Source organism: Manis pentadactyla, chromosome X (genome assembly GCF_030020395.1).
Source record: "Manis pentadactyla isolate mManPen7 chromosome X, mManPen7.hap1, whole genome shotgun sequence".
Classification (NCBI taxonomy): Eukaryota; Metazoa; Chordata; class Mammalia; order Pholidota; family Manidae; genus Manis; species Manis pentadactyla.
The window spans coordinates 66,930,514-66,950,579 of record NC_080038.1 but is presented as its reverse complement, the minus strand read 5'-3'; the positions used below and the strand labels follow the sequence as shown (position 1 = coordinate 66,950,579).

At 46.6% G+C, this 20,066-nt stretch overlaps 1 protein-coding gene across 1 annotated transcript in view; it reads right to left on the bottom strand.

Moving 5' to 3' along the window:
• SLC16A2 (solute carrier family 16 member 2) overlaps nucleotides 1-19,847 on the bottom strand; it is a 169,850-nt gene extending 150,003 nt beyond the window's left edge. Inside the window, exon 1 of the mRNA XM_057496113.1 lies at nucleotides 19,167-19,847. Within this exon, the coding sequence (XP_057352096.1) occupies nucleotides 19,167-19,578 (412 nt within the window). The 5' untranslated portion in view covers nucleotides 19,579-19,847. The remainder of the gene's footprint in view (nucleotides 1-19,166) is intronic.
• Nucleotides 19,848-20,066: the final 219 nt, after the last annotated feature.

Sequence of the window (20,066 nt, the reverse complement as noted above, 5' to 3'; positions counted from 1 at the left end):
AATTTTTTAATTGTTTACTTTTTTAAAGTTTAAAAATAATTTCTACAAAATAGTTCTAGTATGTATTTTTATGTATAAAAAATTTTTAACTGAACAATTGTTTATATACAATCTTATATTGGTTTCATTTAAATATTATTATAAATTAAATTCACTCACTATCAATGTAAAGATGTTACAGAATCATTGACTATATTCTTCATGCTGTACTACCATCCCCATGAATAACATATTCTGATTGAGAATTACTGAGCCCCTTTATGCCCCTTACCCTTCCCCCACACCCACCCCAACCCTTCCCCTTTGGTAACCACTGGTCACTTCTCAGTGTCTGAGTCCACTGCTGTTTTGTTCCTTCTGTTTTGCTTTGTTTTTATATACCACAAATAAGTGAAATCATATAGTATTTGTCTTTCTCTGCCTGGCTTATTTCACTAATACCCTCAGGATCCATCCATGTAGTTGCAAATGGCAGGATTTCTCTTTTTATGGCTGAATAATATTCCATTGTGTATATGCACCACCTCTTCTTTAACCATTCATCTATTGATGGACACTTAGATTGTTTCCATATTTTTGCTATGGTAAATAATGCATCAATTGTAAGATAAATTCTAACTGAAATAAGCAGGCGACGAGAGGCAATAAAGGGCCAGGCAGTTTATTTGAGCACAATCCCAGACGAGGTTCACCAGTTTGAAACACAGGCTGGACAAGTCACCACTAACCAGATAGGCGGGGAGTTTTTATAAGCACAGGGAGGGGAGAGGGAAGTGGGCCATACCAGGGGTATGTGGGGAATTTTTTTATTGTCTCAGGGTGGGGTGATGGACAGCCAGAGGTCTCCTCCTTCTGGATGGAGGGGATCTGCATCCGGGGTTTGTCGGCATGTCATGGGACTGGAATTCAGGAAGAGCTCTCCTTTCCTTCCTTATATGGCACAGAGCTATTTGGTGCTGTCTTTGTTCCATTTGCTCTGTCCTCGCTTTCCTCTCTCCGGTGCCTCAAGCCTTACATTCCAGCCTTTTGGTCATAATGGGTGACAACTCGATCTGGCTAATTCCGGCTGACAAGGGGCATTGTGGGGGGGGGTTTAAAGCTGGTTGATGGCCAGAGGAGGCTCAGTCAGGAAATATGGTACCTTGAAGGGTGTTTCAATAGTTTGGCAGCAGTGGGGGTTGTGAGGACTACAGTGTATGGTTTTGTCCAGTGAGGGTGGAGCGATCGAGGCTGGAGTTCTTTTAGAAGTACTTCATCCCCTGGCTGAAGGACTGCTGCATCTTCTGGATTGTTGGACAATGTAGGTTGTGGTAGGAGCTAGTCTGTGTGTTCCCTGAGATGTTTCAACAGTGAAAAGTAAGGAAGGTAGGAGGCTAAAGGAGGGGAAGTAGTGAGCAGGCCTGTGTTCAGTAAGAAAGGTCAGCTATACATTAGCTCAAATGCACTTAGTCCAGCTGGTCCCTGGGGGACAGCACGCAGCCGAGCAAGAGCAATCTAGTGATAGCTTGGTTAGTTGGTCTTTTAAGAGACTGTTAGCCCTTTCCACTTTACCTGACGATTGTGGGTGATAGGGTATATGGAGGTTCCAGGTGATATTGAGAGCTTCGGCTGTTAGCTGAGTGACTCGGGAGATGAAGGCAGGTCTGTTATCGGATTGGAGTGAAGTGGGAAGCTTGAAACGTGGAACGATGTCTTCTACCAGCACTTGCGCTACCACTGATGCAGTTTCTCGGTAGGTGGGGAAGGCCTCGATCTACGCTGAAAAGGTATCAACTAGAACTAGTAAACACCAGAGCTTTTTATGCCTAGGCATATGGGTGAAATCGACCTGCCAGTCCTGTCTGGGGATCATTCCTCTCATCTGGTGGAGGACCATTCGGGTTTTCAGAGCACTTTGAGACAAGATGCGATGACAAGTAGTGGAGGTTTCGTGCACCTGATCTATTTCCTTGCGGAGACCATAAGGGGTAAATATGGGGGAGAGAAACCAGTGCATGGCGTCCGGCCCAATGTGTAGAAACTGATGAATTTTGGATATGATATCCCTGCCTTGGGCTCGGGGGAGGGCAATTCATCCCCCGAGGTATATCTATCTCTGATCTCTCAACGTCCCCCCTTGATGTAGAAGCAGTTGCTGTTCGTCATCGGGGTATTGGGGCAATAGAGAGGGGGAAAGAAACAGCACAGAGGGTTGGCTAGACCCGGATGTTAACTGTCGGGTCATGGCGTCTGCCAACATATTACCCTTGGTTACTGGGTCGTTTCTAGTCTGATGTCTTTTACAATGCACAATGACCACCTCCTTGGGGTCTTGTAGGGCCTGTAGCAGGCAGCTGATAGCCCTGCCGTTGATGATCGGGGTTCCCTTAGCAGTAAGGAAGCCCCTTTCCTTCCAAATTGCAGCATAAGTGTGTGCAATTAGGAAGGCATATTTAAAGTTAATATAAATTGTAGCCCTCTTCCCAGCTGCCAGCTGTAATGCCCGGGTAAGAGCCACTAATTCAGTTTTCTGAGAGGTGGTCCCAGATGGGAGTAGGTTTGCTTCTATCACTTGCGACAGAGTCACTACTGTATAGGCCGCCTTTTGCACCCCATCACTCTCTTTCACCGAGCTTTCATCTATGAAAAAACTCAAGTTAGGGTCTTCAAGGGGCACGTCTTGTAGGCCTTCTCTAGGTTTTCTAAGGGCCTATACAATCCCTACACAAGAATGAGTGGGCTGATCTGCCTGATCACTGATGGGATGCAAGGAGGCTACGTTAAGGGGTGGACAGACTTGTAGGGTTACCTGTGGATGTTCAGTGAACAGAAGATGGAATTCTTGTACTCTTGAAGGACTCAAGGAGGCTAGGGATTTATGACTCAAAAGATCTTGCAACTGGTGTGGGGAATACACAGTAATGGGCTGTTGGAGAGTTAATTTCAGGACTTCTTGGGCCAGACTTCCCGTAGCTGCCAGGGCTCAGAGGCAAGGCTGCCACCCCCTGGTGGTGGTATCTAACTGTTTGGAGAGAAAGGCAATGGGACAGCACCCCGGCCCCACTGGCTGTACCAGCACTCTGGTTGCCACCCCTGCCCTCTCTGCTGTATATAGGGTAAAGGGCTTAGTTAAGTTGGGGAGCATCAATGGGGGGGGATGAGAGCAATGCATCCTGCAACTGACTGAAAGCAGAAGCCACCTCGGTGGGTGAAGTTAGTGGCCCAGTAGGAGTTTCTGTGGCAGCTACATAAAGCGGTCTGGCTAGAAGGGCAAAGTTAGGCACCCAGGGTCTGAAAAACCTCACCAATCTTAGAAAGGATAGTATCTCAGCTCTTGAAGTAGGTGGCAAAAGAGCTTTAATCACAGCTACTCAGTTTGCTGTTAGGGCTCTAGTGGTGGGAGTTAGAGCTAGCCCAAGGTATGTAACTTGAGATAGAGACAGCTGTGCTTTGGCAGGGGATACCCTGTATCCCATGTTTGCCAGGAAATTAAGAAGGGATGTGGTGTCTGGAACTGAGGCCTCTTTTGAGGGGCTGCAAAGTAAAAGATCATCCACGTATTGGAGGAGAGTACTCTCGCCCATTGAGTGTCATGAGAGGTCCTCCACCAGGGCCTGTCTAAAAAGATGGGGGCTATCTCTAAAACCTTGAGGTAGAACTGTCCAGGTTAATTGTCTAGATCGATGGGTGTCAGGGTCTTCCCACGTGAAGGCAAATAGCGGCTGTAAGTCTGAGTGGAGAGGTATAGTGAAAAAGGCATTTTTAAGGTTTAGTACAGTAAAATGAGAGGTACCAGAAAGGACTTGAGATAGAAGAGTATATGGGTTAAGTACTACTGGGTGTAAGGGAATAACAGCCTCGTTAATTATTCGGAGGTCTTGAACGAGGCGATATGCTCCAGAAGGCTTTTTTACCAGCAAGATGGGAGTATTGCATGGAGAGTTAGTCTGTACTAAAAGCTCCTGCAAGAGCAGACGATTAACAATAGGCTGTAGTCCCCTTTGGTGAGCATGCGAAATAGGAAATTGAAGCTGATAAGGGAAGCAGGATGGGTCCTTAAGGCATATTAAAACTGGGGTGTGGTGTGTTGCCACCACAGGGGTGGAGATGTTCCACAGTAGCGGATTGACAGCAGTCCAGGAAGTTGGGAGACTTAGGTCCCCATCGTCTAACTCCCCTTTGCCAACTAAAGCAATGAGGGAGTCTCTGGCATCCTGTAAGCATTTAAAAGGTGGAAGGGAAATAGAGGCTCCTAACTTATAGAGCAAATCTCGTCCTAACAGATGGGTAGGACAGGAAGGCATGACCAGAAAGGAATGGGTAAATGGGATGCCTTGGAAGGTGCAGGCCACCGGGCCCATCTCTAAAGGCTTGGAGAGGGCTCCCATGACCCCAACTACAGAGATCTTGGCAGGCTTTAAACGCCCTTTAAAGGTGGGGAGAACAGAGTAGGTAGCCCCCGTGTCTACAAAGAAGGAGATGGGCTTACCCGCTACGCACAGCTTGGCCCTGGGCTTGGCGAGGGTGATTGGGGTTTCCGAGTCCAGGCATCTTCAATCTTCGAGGATGTCCAGCAGGTCTGAAGGGTAGTCTTTTGAGGGCATCCGCCCTCCGCAGGGCTCTGCCGCCAGAGGAGGACTACCTCCTAGTGGACAGTCTACTTCCCAATGACTTCGCTTACCACAGCTGGGGCACGGTTTGGTCGGTCTGCCTGGGTTGGGGCACTTCCATGCCCAGTGCCCTTCTTCACCGCACTGAAAGCAAGGGCCCAGAGGTTCGAGTCGATCTTCAGGGACACCCTGATAATCTCCACAAGCCGGCCGCAGAGCAGCTGTTACGGCACGAGTCTGTTCTGCCATTTGGGCAGCTGACCTCCTCTCACTCTCATCCTCTCGGGCATGAAAAACTTTGAATGCCATATCTACTAGGTCTCTTAGAGGTGTCTGGGGACCATCCTCAGCCTTTTTAAGCTTGCGCCTGATGTCGGAAGCTGACTGAGTTATAAAATGCATTGCCAGGAGAGAGGAACCTAACGCTGAGGCCGGGTCAATTTTAGTAAAAGCTCCTAGGGTTTCTTTTAGGCACTTGAGGAATTCTGACAGGTTTTCATCAGGCATCTGGGTAATTTCTCTAAGCTTATCATAATTGATGGCCTTTTGGGCGGTTGAGTTCATACCTGCAAACAAGTAGCGAACCATGCGATCCTGGCACGCTTCACCCTCGGGAGAATTATAACCCCACAGGGGTTCTTGTAGAGGAATAGCTTCTCTGCCCATAGGTTCCCATTCATCTGTGGCATGGGCCTCATTGGCACAGTGCTGTGCTGCCGCCGTGACATGGTCATATTCTTCCAGGGTTAGAGTGGATTGGAGGACTACATGTACATTGTGCCAGGTGAGCTTGTAAGCTCGAGTGAGATATTTAAACTGTTTAGCAAACATCACGGGGTTGGAGGAAAAGGACCCCAATCACTGTTCCACTTGGGACAAGTCTGCTAGGGAAAAGGGAACATGAACCTGCACTACCCCTTCAGCTCCTGCCACCTCCCTCAGAGGAGCCATCACATGAGCTTGAGACCGCTGTGACTTAGGGTGGGTTACAGGAGGGCTAGACCACTTGGGCACCAGCCAATGCGAGTAGGACGGCAGTGGGTTTGAAGGAGGGGACGGAGAAGGTGACACTGGCAGTGGGGGATACAACTTGGGAATAGATGTGGAACTTGAAGTCTGGGGACTAGGATATGGGGGAGTTTTATCTGTTTTTTCTGAGGTGGAGTCGGCACCTGTGGAGCAAGATGGTGGCGCGACCAGAAGAGAAGGGGAACAAGATGGTGGAGAGACCGGAAGAGAAGGGGAACAAGATGGTGGAGAGACTGGAAGAGAAGGGGAACAAGATGGTGCAGAGACTGGAAGAGAAGGAGAACAAGGTGGTGGAGAGACCAGAAGAGAAGGGGAACAAGATGGTAGAAAGAGAGAGAGAGAGAGAGGAGGAGGGGTGAGGACATGAACATTGAGGAAGGGAGCTGGCCCCTGCAGTGGGCCTGGAGGAGTGGGAGGAGGGGTAGCCAAGATCTTCTGCTGAGTCCATCAGAGAAGAGCCTCTCAGTAACAGGAGTGGTAGAGATCGGCAGTCCTTAGCGGAGGCTGGGCCAAAAACTTGGGAAGGAGTACACTTAACACACAGATTTGAGCAGGCACGCAAAGTCTAAAAAGCCTGCACATATGGGATTTCACCCCACTTTCCACTCCAGTGGCAATTAGTCAAGTCGATGAGGAGGCAAAAATCAAAAGTTCCCTCAGGGGGCCAGCGAGATTGATTGCCCAAGGGATACTGAGGCCAGGCCTTAGAGCAAAGGAAGACTAGCTTCCATATGCGAACTTCCTGGGACAAATATAGAGTAGCTAAATTAGAAATGAGACACCAAAGCGGGATCTGAGCCTCTGCTTTCGAGGGCTGGTTCCCCATGTCTGTGCCACTTCTCAGCTAATCTCGCTGAGAGGAGCGCCCAGTGTCCCAAGTGTGCCAAGTCAGGGGAGACGGCCTGGGAGCCTGGGTGAGGGACGTCTCCCCCACCGCAGGGCCAGGGGCGGGTATCCTGGATGCCTGCAGTGGATGGGCTGGATGCCCAGGGGCTGGATGCCCCAACTTGGACATAGCTACGATTTAGGACGGACCAGGTGAAACGGAGTTAGAAAGGGAAACAGACCGGGAGAAACTGAGGGACTCTGTGGAAAATAGTCCACGCAGTGGAGAGCAGGCTGAGGTCCCAGGTCGGGGAAGGAGGGGGGGCAGGGCCGCTGATGGCCGGTTGGCCTTTCCCAGGTTTCAGCACCAAATGTAAGATAAATTCTAACTGAAATAAGCAGACAATGAGAGGCAATAAAGGGCCAGGCAGTTTATTAGAGCACAATCCCGGGCGAGGTTCACCAGTTTGAAACACAGGCTGGACAAGTCACCACTAACCAGATAGGCGGGGAGTTTTTATAAGCACTGGGAGGGGAGGGGGAAGTGGGCCGTATCAGGGGTATGTGGGGAATTTTTTTATTGTCTCAGGGTCAGGTGATGGACAGCCAGAGGTCACCTCCTTCCGGATGGAGGGGGTCTGCATCCAGAGTTTGTTGGCACGTCACGGAACTGGAATTCTGGAAGAGCTGTCTGTTCCTTTCTTATATGACACAGAGCTATTTGGTGCTGTCTTTGTTCCGTTTTCACTGTCTTCGCTTTCCTCTCTCCTGTGCCTCCAGCCTTACATCAATAAACATAGGAATCCTTACATCCTTTCAGATCAGGAATTTTGCTTTCTTCAGGTAAACTCCTAAAAGTGGAATTACTGAGTCAAATGGTGCTGCTTTCCACAGCAGTTACACCAATTTACATTCCCACCAACAGTGTAGGAGGGTTCCCATTTCTCCACATCCTCGCCAACACTTGTTATTTCTTCTCTTTTGGATAGCGGCCATTCTGACTGGTGTGAGGTGATACCTTATTGTGGTTTTGATTTGCATTTCCCTGATGATTAGTGATGTGAAGTATCTTTTCATGTGCCTGTTGGCCATCTGTATGTCTTCTTTGAAGAAATGTCTGTTCAGGTCCTCTGCCCATTTTTTAATCAGGTTATTTGTTTATTTGTTGTTGAGGAATATGAGCTCTTTATATATTTTGGATGTAACCCCTTATCAGATGAGTCATTTACGAATATATTATCCCATACTGTAGGCTGTCTTTTTGTTCTGCTGATGTGTGCTTTGCTGTACAGAAGCTTTTTCATTTGATGTAGTCCAATTTGTTCATTTTTTATTCTGCTTCCCTTGTCCAAGGAGATGTGTCCAAGAAAAAAATTGCTCATATTTATGTTCAAGAGATTTTTGCCTGTTTTCTTCTAAGAGTTTTTTGGTTTCATGACTTACATTCAGGTCTTTGATCCATTTTGAGCTTACTTTTGTGTATGGAGTTAGACAATAATCCAGTTTTATTCTCTTGCATGTATCTGTCCAATTTTCCGAACACCAGTTATTGAAGAGGCTGTATTTTCCCCCATTGTATATTCATGGCTCCTTTATCATAGATTAATTGACTATATAAGCATGGGTTTATATCTGGGCGCCCTATTCTGTTTCATTGATTTACAGGTCTGTTCTTGTGCCAGTACCATATTGTTTTCATTATTGTAGCTTTGTAGTAGAGCTTGAAGTTGGGGAGCATAATCCCCCCAGCTTTGTTCTTCTTTCTCAGGATTGCTTTGCTTATTCAGGATCTTTGATACAAACCCCTTTTTAAAAATAAAGCTAAGATCTTAGAAAAGTGATCATACAGTAGAAAATATTCAGGAGCTATTTCTTCAGGTATGTTAACTCAGCATATCATAATCTGTCCCACCAAATCTCAATTTTGCATTGAGATACTTGCTCACTTGTGCACACATGCTCTATCTTTGCCTTTCTTGCATGGAATCCTCCAAGGATATAGGACAGAGACAGCAGCATAGCTACCCTTTCCAAAATTCATCTTTTCTCAAATCTGCGAGGATCTGTTTTCCATTTTCATCAGAGAAAGTCTTCTCTTATACTCACTACCTCACCATTCCCCATTACCCTCAACCCCTTGTCAGGAAATACCCAAGGCCTCTTTTGTTTATAGAAACCATTGGGTATAAACACCACTAATTCTCTTGAGGGTCCAAGTTTCTTATTGCATAAGTAGAGAAACTGAGGACCAGAAAAGGGAAGGGACTTGTCAGGTTCATAAAGACAGTAGCAGAGCTAGATGCAGAATCCAGGAGTCCTTACTCTTAGGCCAGTGCCTTTCTTGATCCCAGCTGGCAGGTCTTAGCTATGCTTCAGTGCTTCCTTCCATGACCCTCATTTCCATCCCCCTTAACTTTTTAAGTCCCAATTGTTTGTTTATTTTTCATCATGCTTTACTTCTTATCCACACACTTAAATTTTAAGCTGCTATCAAGTTTAAGGAAAATTCTATTCCAGCTTTCAGGGAGCTCCTATATCTCTGTCCCCATGGAACATGGAATTGAAAGACCTGGGTTCGATTCTCAGTTGTGCTAAATATTAAGTGTATGACCTCAGGCCATTCACTTGCTCTCAATCTCCTCTCCATTTTCTGCAACTATAAAATGGGAATATGAATCTCTGCACAGCCCTTCCCTGACATGAACTTTCACCTAACTGATACAAACCACACTGACTTTTCATTTGCCAGAACCTCTCAATATAGTACTTGTTGTGATCAAAGATGTTGGCACATAATGAGATTCAAATGACTATTTTATTTCATACTGTCTCTGCTGCAAGGATAAACACCAACTAAGATGTAAACTACAACGTGCTGCACACGGAGGAGATTATTGTCATTCAATATCCTCTTCTCCTGGGACTCACAGCATCTGGAGGCCTGTTTAGGACTCAGAGTGAGGAGCTGAGAGCTGCTGCCACTTCTGCTCTCAGGCCCTTTATTCTTCCCCTCAGACCTCTTAGAAAAAGTGCCTGGGCTGCTGACGTGGGAGAGCAGGTAGTATAGGCTGGGCAGGCTATTCCACAAGTCATTAACAGGCACTTCATTCTGTGGCTCAATGCCCAGATATCTTCCGGCTCCCATGCTCTTTGCTTCAAATGTCCTCAGTATTTTCTCTTCTTCCTGCCCTTCCACTACACCCCACCTTCTGGGTCAGGGCCTAATGGGGAACAGTGACTCACTGAACTCCCAGAGAGCAAATACCCAGACTCTGAGCAAGCACTGGACTGTCAAATTTTCAACCCTCATCCTGCCACTGTCCAATTCATAGGCTCCTCTACACTTAGCTAAATCCCATTTCAAACTACAACTTTACCAGTTGATCCGCTGGCCCTCACACTTATCTCACCTTTTCCACCCCATCACACAAAAAATTGCCTTCAATTTTATATATACACATATTTTTACTGCATATCAGTGATCTGAAATTGATGGGTATGTTATGTCTTCTCAAAGAAATCATAAACTTCTTGAGGGACACTTTTTCTTCTCTGCCTCACCCAAGGTCCAACCTAGCACATAATAAACACTTATTGAATTGAACCACCATTAACTGAATTGGAGGTGGAGGGCATATGCAAAACCTGTGAGCAGGGACAGAATAACATTTATTTAAAACTTAGTATGCTCCAGGCTGTATGCTAGATGTTTTATATGCCTTATCCCATTTAATCTGTGCACCAATAATGACAGATGTTACTACTATCCCTATTTTATGCATGAGAAAACTCAGACTTCAAGAAGTTAAGACTTTTGTCAAGGCCAGCCATGTGGTAAGTAACTGAATGTAGTGTTGTTTGACTCCAAAGCCCATATTCAAAGATAGGTAACAACTTGTAGAGACTATAGTCAATAGTACAATATATTTCTATGTTGGCAGATAATAACTACACTAATTGGGATGAGCCTTTATAATGTAGATAACTGTTGAATCACTATGTTGTATACTTGAAACCAATATAATTATATATCAACTATACGTCAATTAAATTTTTTTATTTTGAAAAAAATTGGTAAAAGCTTGAAAACATATTAGCAAAGTATTGATGAAATACATTATGACATACCCATATAATGGAATATTCTGCAATTATTTAAAAAAAGAGTGAGGACTTTATGGATTTAATATGTAATAATATTTAAGATATATTTTGAGGTATAAAAAGCAAGGTGGAGGATAATGTGAATTATAAGCTACCATTTGTATTTTAAAAATAGGATGTACACACCCCCTCCACACAATTGCCTATACATATACAGAAAATATACATACACAGAAAATTTCTGGAAGGACACACCAGATAACACTGGTGGTCTCTAGGAAGGGGAAGAGGGTAGCTGGGAGACCAGGGTGGAAGAGAGACTTTTCACTGTTATACCTCTTAAATTTTGTCTCATGTTAAATAAATAAAATTACATTTATTAAAACACAATACAAACTCCTTCCACAAAGTAATGTCTGTGGATTGACTTTGGAAAAGTTCAGGGAAGGATGAAGGGAGAAGTATGCCAGTGACTGAATTAGGGAACTCCCAGGGTGCCAGAAGCCCCACCCTTTTCAGCCATTCTCCAGCTCCTCTTACACACCAACCTCCACTACAATCATCTGCCCCTAATGCTGATCAAGGTCACATCTTTCCAGATCTCTGTTCTTTTCCTGTAAAATGGTAACCAGATAGGGTAGGATTAAGTGGTCTATAAAATATCTTCTGGCTCAGTCATTTAAATAACTGAAAATCAAGATGGTAAGTCCTAGTATATTTGAAATCTTCATCTCAAAGAAGGGCTTGGGGATCTTGTTTTGTTGTTTGCAACAAAAAAGAGAAACGTTTTCCATTCTGATTTGTCTACTAAATGGTCTTAATGGAGACTCCCCAAGTGGTAACTGAAATGCTTCTTAAAACTGTAATTGCACTCCTCCTCCAAGTCTCTGGCCTTCAGTGCCCTCTCATCTGTGGAGCTATCCTGTTTAGAACACAAGGAAATTGGCCCACTGCAAAACTGAATACAAAGGAGCAGGGCCCCTTCTATGCTTAACGTCCCCTGGCCCAGACCTTCTGACCCTAAATATCCCTTTCCTTCTTCCTCACTGCCTTCAGGAGAACAGAGGCTGTGAGATACCCTCGGGAGGAAGTGACACCCTGACTCCACCCACAATCTGCCCCCAAACTCTAGCAATTCCTACTAAAAACTCAGTCCTTAACTGGTAGGGAGGTTTGTGAGTTCTTGCCAAGAGCTGTAAATATTTCAACATGATTTGTTTCCTTGAATGTATATGACCTAGGATCTGGCTCCTCCTCTCCCTAGGCTCTTAGAGAACTGAGGAACAAAGTAAACACAGCCAGTCCTTAGCTACAGGACACCAGGGTCAAATTGCAGAGAACACAGTGTGGAGATGGGGAAGAGATGGAGTGGGAAGGTAGAAGATGGGGAGCAGGGGTAGATTCCTTTTCCAGAAACATTTAGAGAAAGGTGTAGCAACTCAGTTTTGAGGGGCTGGTAAAGATTACTAGATAATAGTAATAACACCAACCCCTTCACAATTTTCAAAGATCTTTCATATATACAATCTCATCAACCCTTCATAGTCCTATGAAAGTAAGTACTATTAATCCCATTGTGCAGATAAGAACACTGAAGCCTTAAAAGTTCCTGTGACTTGTTCAAGGCTAAACAACTAAGAAGAGACAATTTCTCTGGCCCTTTCTGGACCCAAAGATTATGACTCTGAGTAGAGTGAGATGGGTAGTTAGAGGAGTATGTCATGTATCACAAAACTGTCAGAGTTTTGTTCACTAATCCCTTTCTTGGTCATCTGTTTTTGTTCCTTAATCATAAAGATACCCTGAAGCTACAGGAATGAGAAACCCTGCGGTAGCTACCCTTTGGTGGCTGCTCCCCCACCTTTACTATTATTAAGTAATATCTAAAAGCAGGAGTTCCAGACTTGGGCTCTCTGGGATCAAATCCTGCCTCTGCCACTATTTGCTATATGAGCTTAAGAAAGGTGCTGAACTTCTGTGCCTCTTTCCATGAAATGGGAAAAAAATAATAGTAACTTCATAGAGCTGTTGAGAATTAAAATGAGTTGGTACATGTAAAGTGCTTAATATAATGTCTGGCACTGAGCAAGGGAAGCAAAGAGAAGAGAGAGAATAATACAGGGAGGAAAGGGGGTGGCATATCTAGCAAGAGTGATACAAATGCAAACACAAAAATAGGAGTTGAGAAAATATGTGATTAGGACAGCCAATTTCATCCCTTCTCTTTCCAACCTCAGAAACTGGAGCAAAGTAGAGGATAGAGGAGTGCAAGACTACCAGGGTGAAGAGGTATATACCTCTTCAAGCCACCCAGAGAAGCCACATTCCCTACCCACAAATAGGTGCCAAGTGATTTCACATTAGTAATTATAGCACCCAACTTCAAAGCAAGTGATTAAATACCTATTGGTTTATTCCTCTGTCATCCCTAAAATAAGAGAAGGCTACAGTGTCCTAAACTCTCTTCTCAGTAACCTTTGAGTACTGAGAGGGGTGCAGGATAAGGGGAGGATGGAAACAGAAAGAAAATTGCAATAAATGTTTCCAAGTCTCACTGTTGGGAAGTTGCAAAGGGGTCCAAGCCAAGAGGTACAAACCAGGCTGGCCATATTCTATCACTCTCACCTAACAAGTTTCCCAGTCTGGATCCTTTGCACTTGTCCCCCATAACCCCTACAGAAGCCTCTGTTACATTAAACCTCATTACACAGACGGATGGGAAAAGACTTCTTTCAGACAGAATATTCATAATCCATGACTTGGAGTGTACGATGTCTGTGTGTGTGTGTGCGCACACTTATGTGTGTTTAATATGAATAAAGCCTTTTCTCTAAGGTTTACTCATTCAATCCCAGGTGAGACAGTTCCTTTCAAGACAGGAAATCCCACTCCATCTTTCACACAATTTGAAAAGAGTAAACGATTCTTTCTTTTCAAAATGCAACAAAACAAAAAGATGCTGGTGGGAAAAGCAGCACACAATTCTGGGAAACTGATCTGCTCAAAAGGTCAGGATGGCATCCTTTACATCTTTCTGCAAATGTTGATAGTGTGGCTGCTTGTTTACCCTTCATGGCACTGGAGGAAATATTTCCAATGACAAGCAAGTATATATCAAGGGAAAAGGAGAGAGAGATCTGTGCCTGCTACTTCAGTAGCCACACTCTCAGCTAAGCCCTGAATGAAGCTGAAGTTGACCAGGGATTATGGATGCCCAATAGGGCCTTCTCTAGGATCCCAAGCAGCAGCCTTCCCACACCCACTACAGTGAGACCCAGGCAGCAGCCCTGAGCCAGTTATAAAGACGCCCTGCCTGAAGCCCTCTGTAGGAAACCACTGTATTATATTACATTTAGGAATCTTGGTTTACTCTTCTATCCTGAAGTAATAGCAAACCAAGGTCTTACTAACCATGCACTTCTGAGAAATGAGGATGAGCTATGGGAAATTGTCTGGAGAAGGATCTAAACTGAGGCTTGAGAGAATGTTTGCAGTTTAATGCTGTTTAGGGCCAGCCTTAAATGCTGGGAAACATCAGCACACAGACCCACTCTGCTAGATAGCAGCAGGCCAAACTGAGGCAATTCTCTTTGAGACCCAGTTCTGTGCTGATGAGGGCATTCTGGGAGAAGCAGTTGTACATCCAGAGTTGCCTTTACATACTGGGTAAAAAGAAGTGGGTATTTTTCAACTACATTGGTACACATGAGCAGCCCCATAATTTTTAAATACACATTACATAGGAAAATAATATTGATATGGTTTTCCTTTGCTTTCCCAATCTCCTCCCAACCCATCTGGACACTCCTTCAGGCAGATTAACAAATTTCCATTTTGTCTGAAAGAGTCAAAATTTATGCTAAATGAGTAGTAAAGAATAAGATACCACATAATTCTAGACGGATAGAATGTAGAGCTAAAAAGTTCATCTAGTCAAACCCTCTTATTTTACAGATAGATAAACTGTACAGCAGAGGTACAGCAAAGTGAAGAGGCTGCTCAAAATCACAGAGCAAGTCAGGGGCATGAGTTATGTAACACCTAGTCACTGCCTACCTGGTATTATAGGATCGCCAGGTATTTGAGATCAATATTTAGACTTAGAATGAGCATTTCAGTCCACTGGACAGTGAGCCAGGGATCTAACCTCAACCAGCTACTCCAACTCAAACAAGTATCCCGTGGTTGGCTACCCAATGTCACAACCACTTCTCCTCATCCCTGCCAGTATGAGTCAAGGTCCTAGTTTGGGACCCAACTTGTTTGGAGAGGAGACTGAGGAATGACTTGAAAGATGCCTGGCCAGTGGCTCTGTGGCCCAAACTTCACAGCAGGCTCTGAGCCAAACTGTTCTAGTTTCTCTGGACAGTGAACAAAAGCCTTCAGCCAAAAGGAAGACATTGGCAGATTTGCTCAAAAGATACCTGGCTCCCAAAGTCAGCAACTTAGTGATCAGTCCAGTGAGACTGAATTAGACAATGAAAGCCCCTAAGATGGGGAAAAGACCACTTAGTCTGCCCCTGGCCTCACCCATCCCTAGGACTCTTTGTTTGCCCAAAGGCAGAATGTACCATTTGTCCTATGCCTAGAAAATTCTATCTTCTTTAGAGTGACCCACGAACCTGAACTATCTTATACCCAAAAATGAGCCTTCCTGACTATTGTCTCATTCGCTGGGTGGTGAAAGCCCTAACCCCACTCCCCCAACCTGGGAGCCTACAAAGGCCATGCTTATAAACTGCCTAATAAAAGATACTTCCCATCGATTTCATGGCTCAGTGCTAGACTGGCAGTTGAGGTAGAAAGTTCAGGGTAATGGGTTTACTCTAGAGAAAGTTCAAAAAGACCTAAGCTTGGCAGTGAAATAAGCCAGGTGGAGAAAGTCAAATACCAAATGATTTCACTCATTTGTGGAGTATAACAATGAAGCAAAACTGAAGGAACAAAACAGCAGCAGACTCACAGACTCCAAGAAGGGACTAGCGGTTACCAAAAGGAGGGGGTTGAGGAAGGTGAGTGGGGAGGGAGAGAGAAGGGGATTAAGAGGCACTGCGATTAGGACACATAATGTGGGGGGGGTCAATGGAAGGCAGTATAGCACAGAGAAGACAAGTAGTGACTCTATAGCATCTTACTACGCTGATGGACAGTGACTGCAAAGGGGTTGGGGGGAACTTGATAATATGGGTGAATGTTGTAACCACAATGCTGCTCATGTGAAACCTTCATAAGATTGTATATCCACGATACCTTAATAAATAAATACAGACACACATACATACATAAATAAAAGCCCTAAGCTTAGAGACATTGTTAACAACCTGGCTTGTTCTGTCTTCTCCCCTGGGGTCCCAACACTAAGCCACCCCAGCTCCAACCCACTTAGGGTTCCAATAATGAGCTGGGGCCTGTGCCCAATGCCACCTTGTTCCTCTTTCCCCTCTTTCCACCAAAGGCTCCCCTCTCACCCCAGGAAGCCATGCTATACTTTCCACCAAATTTCCTGGTTGCCCCTATCCTGACTCTTGCTTTGTCTGTGTTGGGCGACTCCCAAATTTCCAACAAGCTCTGCAAAAAGTATAGGCTCATTTCTCTGCTTATCGTTTCTTTTTTTCCCCCTAAATCAGACCTTGGTCACTTGCTTCTATCTCAGGAGTCTCTTGCCTGCCAGTCCTCCCAAGCCTAGGATCCAGGGAAAGTTGGCTTCTCCTTAAAAACAGGTAAAGAGAAGAGACAAGATATACTGCTAGTGCCACCACAGAACTGTACAGATCACATAGTCCACAAAAAGTATATACTGCATGCTCTAGAATAGCTTTAATTTCACTTCCCTTGTACTCTCTGTGGCTTTTTCCCATGCCCAGAGACCCTTCTAATGTGGAACTAACCTCCAAACATCAAAACTTACCTTTCTATGGGGCTCCCTCACAATAGTCCCAATCATCTGCAGAACCTTAGACCCATTAGGCCAATCAGCACAGCTTTAGGGCTATGAAAATATTAGGCCTAGCCAAAGAGAAATTTGGTTACAGGGTGCCTCAAATATTAATTCTTACATTTTTAGAGATGGAAGGAATGTCAGACACTAGTAGAAATGGACAGTGTATCACATGAATAGAAAAGGCATGTGGGGTATAAGTTCTGTGTTCCCCAAAATGGCTATTGGGCAAATACTGGCTGATAAAGATTTTAGAAAGTTTCTGCTGGCTTCTTCTATCCCGTGAGATACCAGCACTGTGGCACAGGTTGCTGAGAAATTTTGAGTAAACTTCAGAAAGTGTGCAGAGGCAGAGACACATTTGGAATCTCAAGATCTGAATGGTTACTAGGGACAACTGAGCAGCTCAAGAAAGGTAGTGCTAAGAATGAGATTTTCTAGTTCAGGAATGTGGTGGGGTGTTCTTGACTTTTTCAAAATAAAACCTGAGATGTTCTCAAGGATCTCCAATATAAAAAATAACTTTCATGAATTTAAGACACACCACAAGAACCCAAAGTATTCTGAGACCCTGAGGACATACCAATTCCTTTCTGTCCCTTCCTGACCTATAGTCACCATAATTAAACCAATAAACCCATCCCCTCAATGGACCTAGTCTGTGTCAGAGTACACACCAGTCACACCTCTGCACAGCCCACTGCACCACCCCCTTCCCAGCTGCACTGTGAGGTCTTGACCGGAAAGTCCCAGCCAGCCCTCCCCCTGAGTCCCCTATGATCACCTACTTTGAAGTTAGTTCCCCAGCAGTGAACCTCTTCCTGGTAAAATAGTGGTCTTTCCAAGTCTTATTACTACACACTCCTAAGGCCCCAACTGTAGGCCTGCTCACACCACATGAATGCCAGAGCCCAGCTTCAGCCTGTTCCCCACTACTTCCCATTAAGTTTCAGCTAGACTTTACCACTGACCCTGAGGGCCAACACCCTGCCATGGACTGCAGGGTAGTGTTCAGCAGGTGCTCTCCCAGGTAATCTAGGCAACAGCCAGAGGCCCTACCCCGCCTGCCTTTTCAAGAGCCCCTGAACTGCATCACTAGGAAAAGGTAGTCCTGGGGTGAATGTGGCAGTGGCCTTCCTCCCAGAATTTGTTCTACACAGTCCAGGAACCCCCTCCACTTGGGGGGTTAGTGAGGCCTGGGAAGTCCTGAGACTGCCCTGGACAACCACTGGCACACACTCCAACTTTCAAGTGGGTTCCACCCACTGCTTTGCCAATAGGTCACAAGGTTGGAGGCACCAAGAGCCCCAAAATGGCTTCTTCAAGGGCAGCCCAGCGAAACTGCAAACTAAAAAAAAAATGGTCCTTCGTTGAGAGAAGTAGGAGAGGCGCTCCAAGGGCCCTGGGAATCCACAGGTGGATGACGCAGAATTCAAGGTTTTTATGTTCACTAAACAACTACCAGGTCCCCTCAGAGAGCAGAAGTACGCGTTGGGGGTGGCAAGAGCAGGCAACCGTTCTGTCCCAGGCAGCACTGAAAAAAGCCGCGTATTCTGAGCTTCGAGTCGCGACGGGAGATGTCCTGAAAAGCCACAAGAGGGAGAGGGTATCCTAGCCCCTTGACTTCCTCCCTAGACTCCTCAACAGAAGTGTTGAGGGGCTTCGCCGGTGGCTTACTTAGGAAACGGGATGAGTCCTCTCACTTCTCGGAGCCCACAGGCGGGCTCAGTAGGAGGAGCGCGCGGCAAGGGTTATACCACCCCCGCCCTGCTGGTGTTAAGGGAAGACGACCAAGTCAACCTCACGCGCAAGCCGGAGGGGCGGAGGCCGGCATTGTGACTAAGGCCGAACAAGGCACCCAGCGGATAGCGGAGGAGCGCGGTGCGCCAGTGAGGGCAACCGCCGAGGTTGGGGTCGACGCGGTATGAGTCTCAGGGCCCAGTCTGCAGGGCGCCTCATGCCTCTCAGGCAGGAGACCGCAGAGACTGCCTCCCTTCTGGCTTTGGGGTTCAGCTAAGAGGACATGAAGATCCGCTCTGTCCCTCAGTGGTAGATGTCGGCCTGGCCCTACTGGCCGTAACCACTATGAGCGAAGAGAAGCGCGCAAACCCCCACTAGGACTCCCTCCCTCCCTCCCTTCCTCTCTCTCCTGCAGACACAAATGCCTGCCATGTGTTTGACTCTTCGCGCAGAGTCACCAGGATTCCTAAAGTGTTTTTGACAGAAAACACGTCTGCTCCCCGAACAGGAACGGGTGCTACTGTGGAGATCCGTTGTAAGGTGTTCCCTGAAAACCCTCCCAGCGTTCCAATTCTCTTCTCTCTCCATGACTTCACTCCCATCCACCAAAAAAACATTCTGCAAATATTTTCCACCAGTACAGAAGTTCAGAGTACTTTAAACAAACCCCAAAGGTGCGTCTGGTTTTGTCACACGGCAGAAAAGTGAATTTCTTGTCTGTGATCAATGAATGTCCCAGGTCCCACACATAGGACATCTTGTACCTAGTCTCCACAGCCAAGGCTGCCCAGAGCCCCCCAACCCGCCTTAGAAAAGCAGTAGGCAAGGGGCAAGGGGGCGGGGGCGGAGCCACACGCTGGAGGGCCGTCTCGGACCAGGAGGTATGGGGTTGGCAGCAGCGGGTGCGGATAATGCCAGGTGGGGAGCGCGAGGCCACTCACCTGCTTGAAACTCCACTTGTCGATTTTTCTCTCTTTCCTCCTGCAGCAGCATGGAGTATAGGATCCCAAAGGAGTTCTGGATGCCGAAGATGGAGCCGTTGCACCAGGTGGCAGCGAACACCACCAACCAACCGAAGCCACCTTCAGGGGCCTGGAAGCCGCGAGCGGTGCCGCGGGTCTCCACGGTGGGCGTGGGCTCGGGTTCGTGCACCAGCTCGGGCTCAAACTCCAGCTCTGGCAGGGGAGCAGGCTCCGGTAGGGGTTGCGGCTCCAGATGGGGCTCGGGTTGGGGCACTGGCACTGGCTCCGGCTCCGGCTCCGGCTCTGGACTACCCACCCGCTCCTGTCGTTCCTGGTCTGCCTCCCGCCAGGGCCCCTTCGCTTCCTCACTCGCCGGGCTTTGCAGCGCCATCGCGGCGCGGGGACTGTAGCTGTTCGGGCGGGAGAAGCCGCTGTGTGCCTGGTACTTGTCTTTTCTTCTTCTTCTTCTTCTTCTTCTTCTTCTTCTTCTTCTTCTTCTTCTTCTTCTTCTTCTTCTTCTTCTTCTTCTTCTGCTGCTGCTGCTGCTGCTGCTGCTGCTGCTGCTGCTGCTGCTGCTGCTGCTGCTGCTGCTCCAAAGCGCTGCTGCTGCCTCTGCCTCCTCCTCCCGGCTCCGCGCCCCAGCTGACCAGCCTGTCCCGCGACAGACAGTCCCTCGAGCCTTCTCCTCCTCCTCCCCCATCCAACCCCCCTCCTCCTTTCCCCATGTCATCTCTCTCCTCCTCCTCCTCTACCTCCCACCTCTTCCTCCCTCAACAGGCAGCTGCTACAGCCTCGCTCTTCTCCCCAGCCCTTCCTCCTCTTCATACCCGCCTGCCTACTCTACCCGCCGCTGCGTCACTCCCTTTCCAAACTACTGAA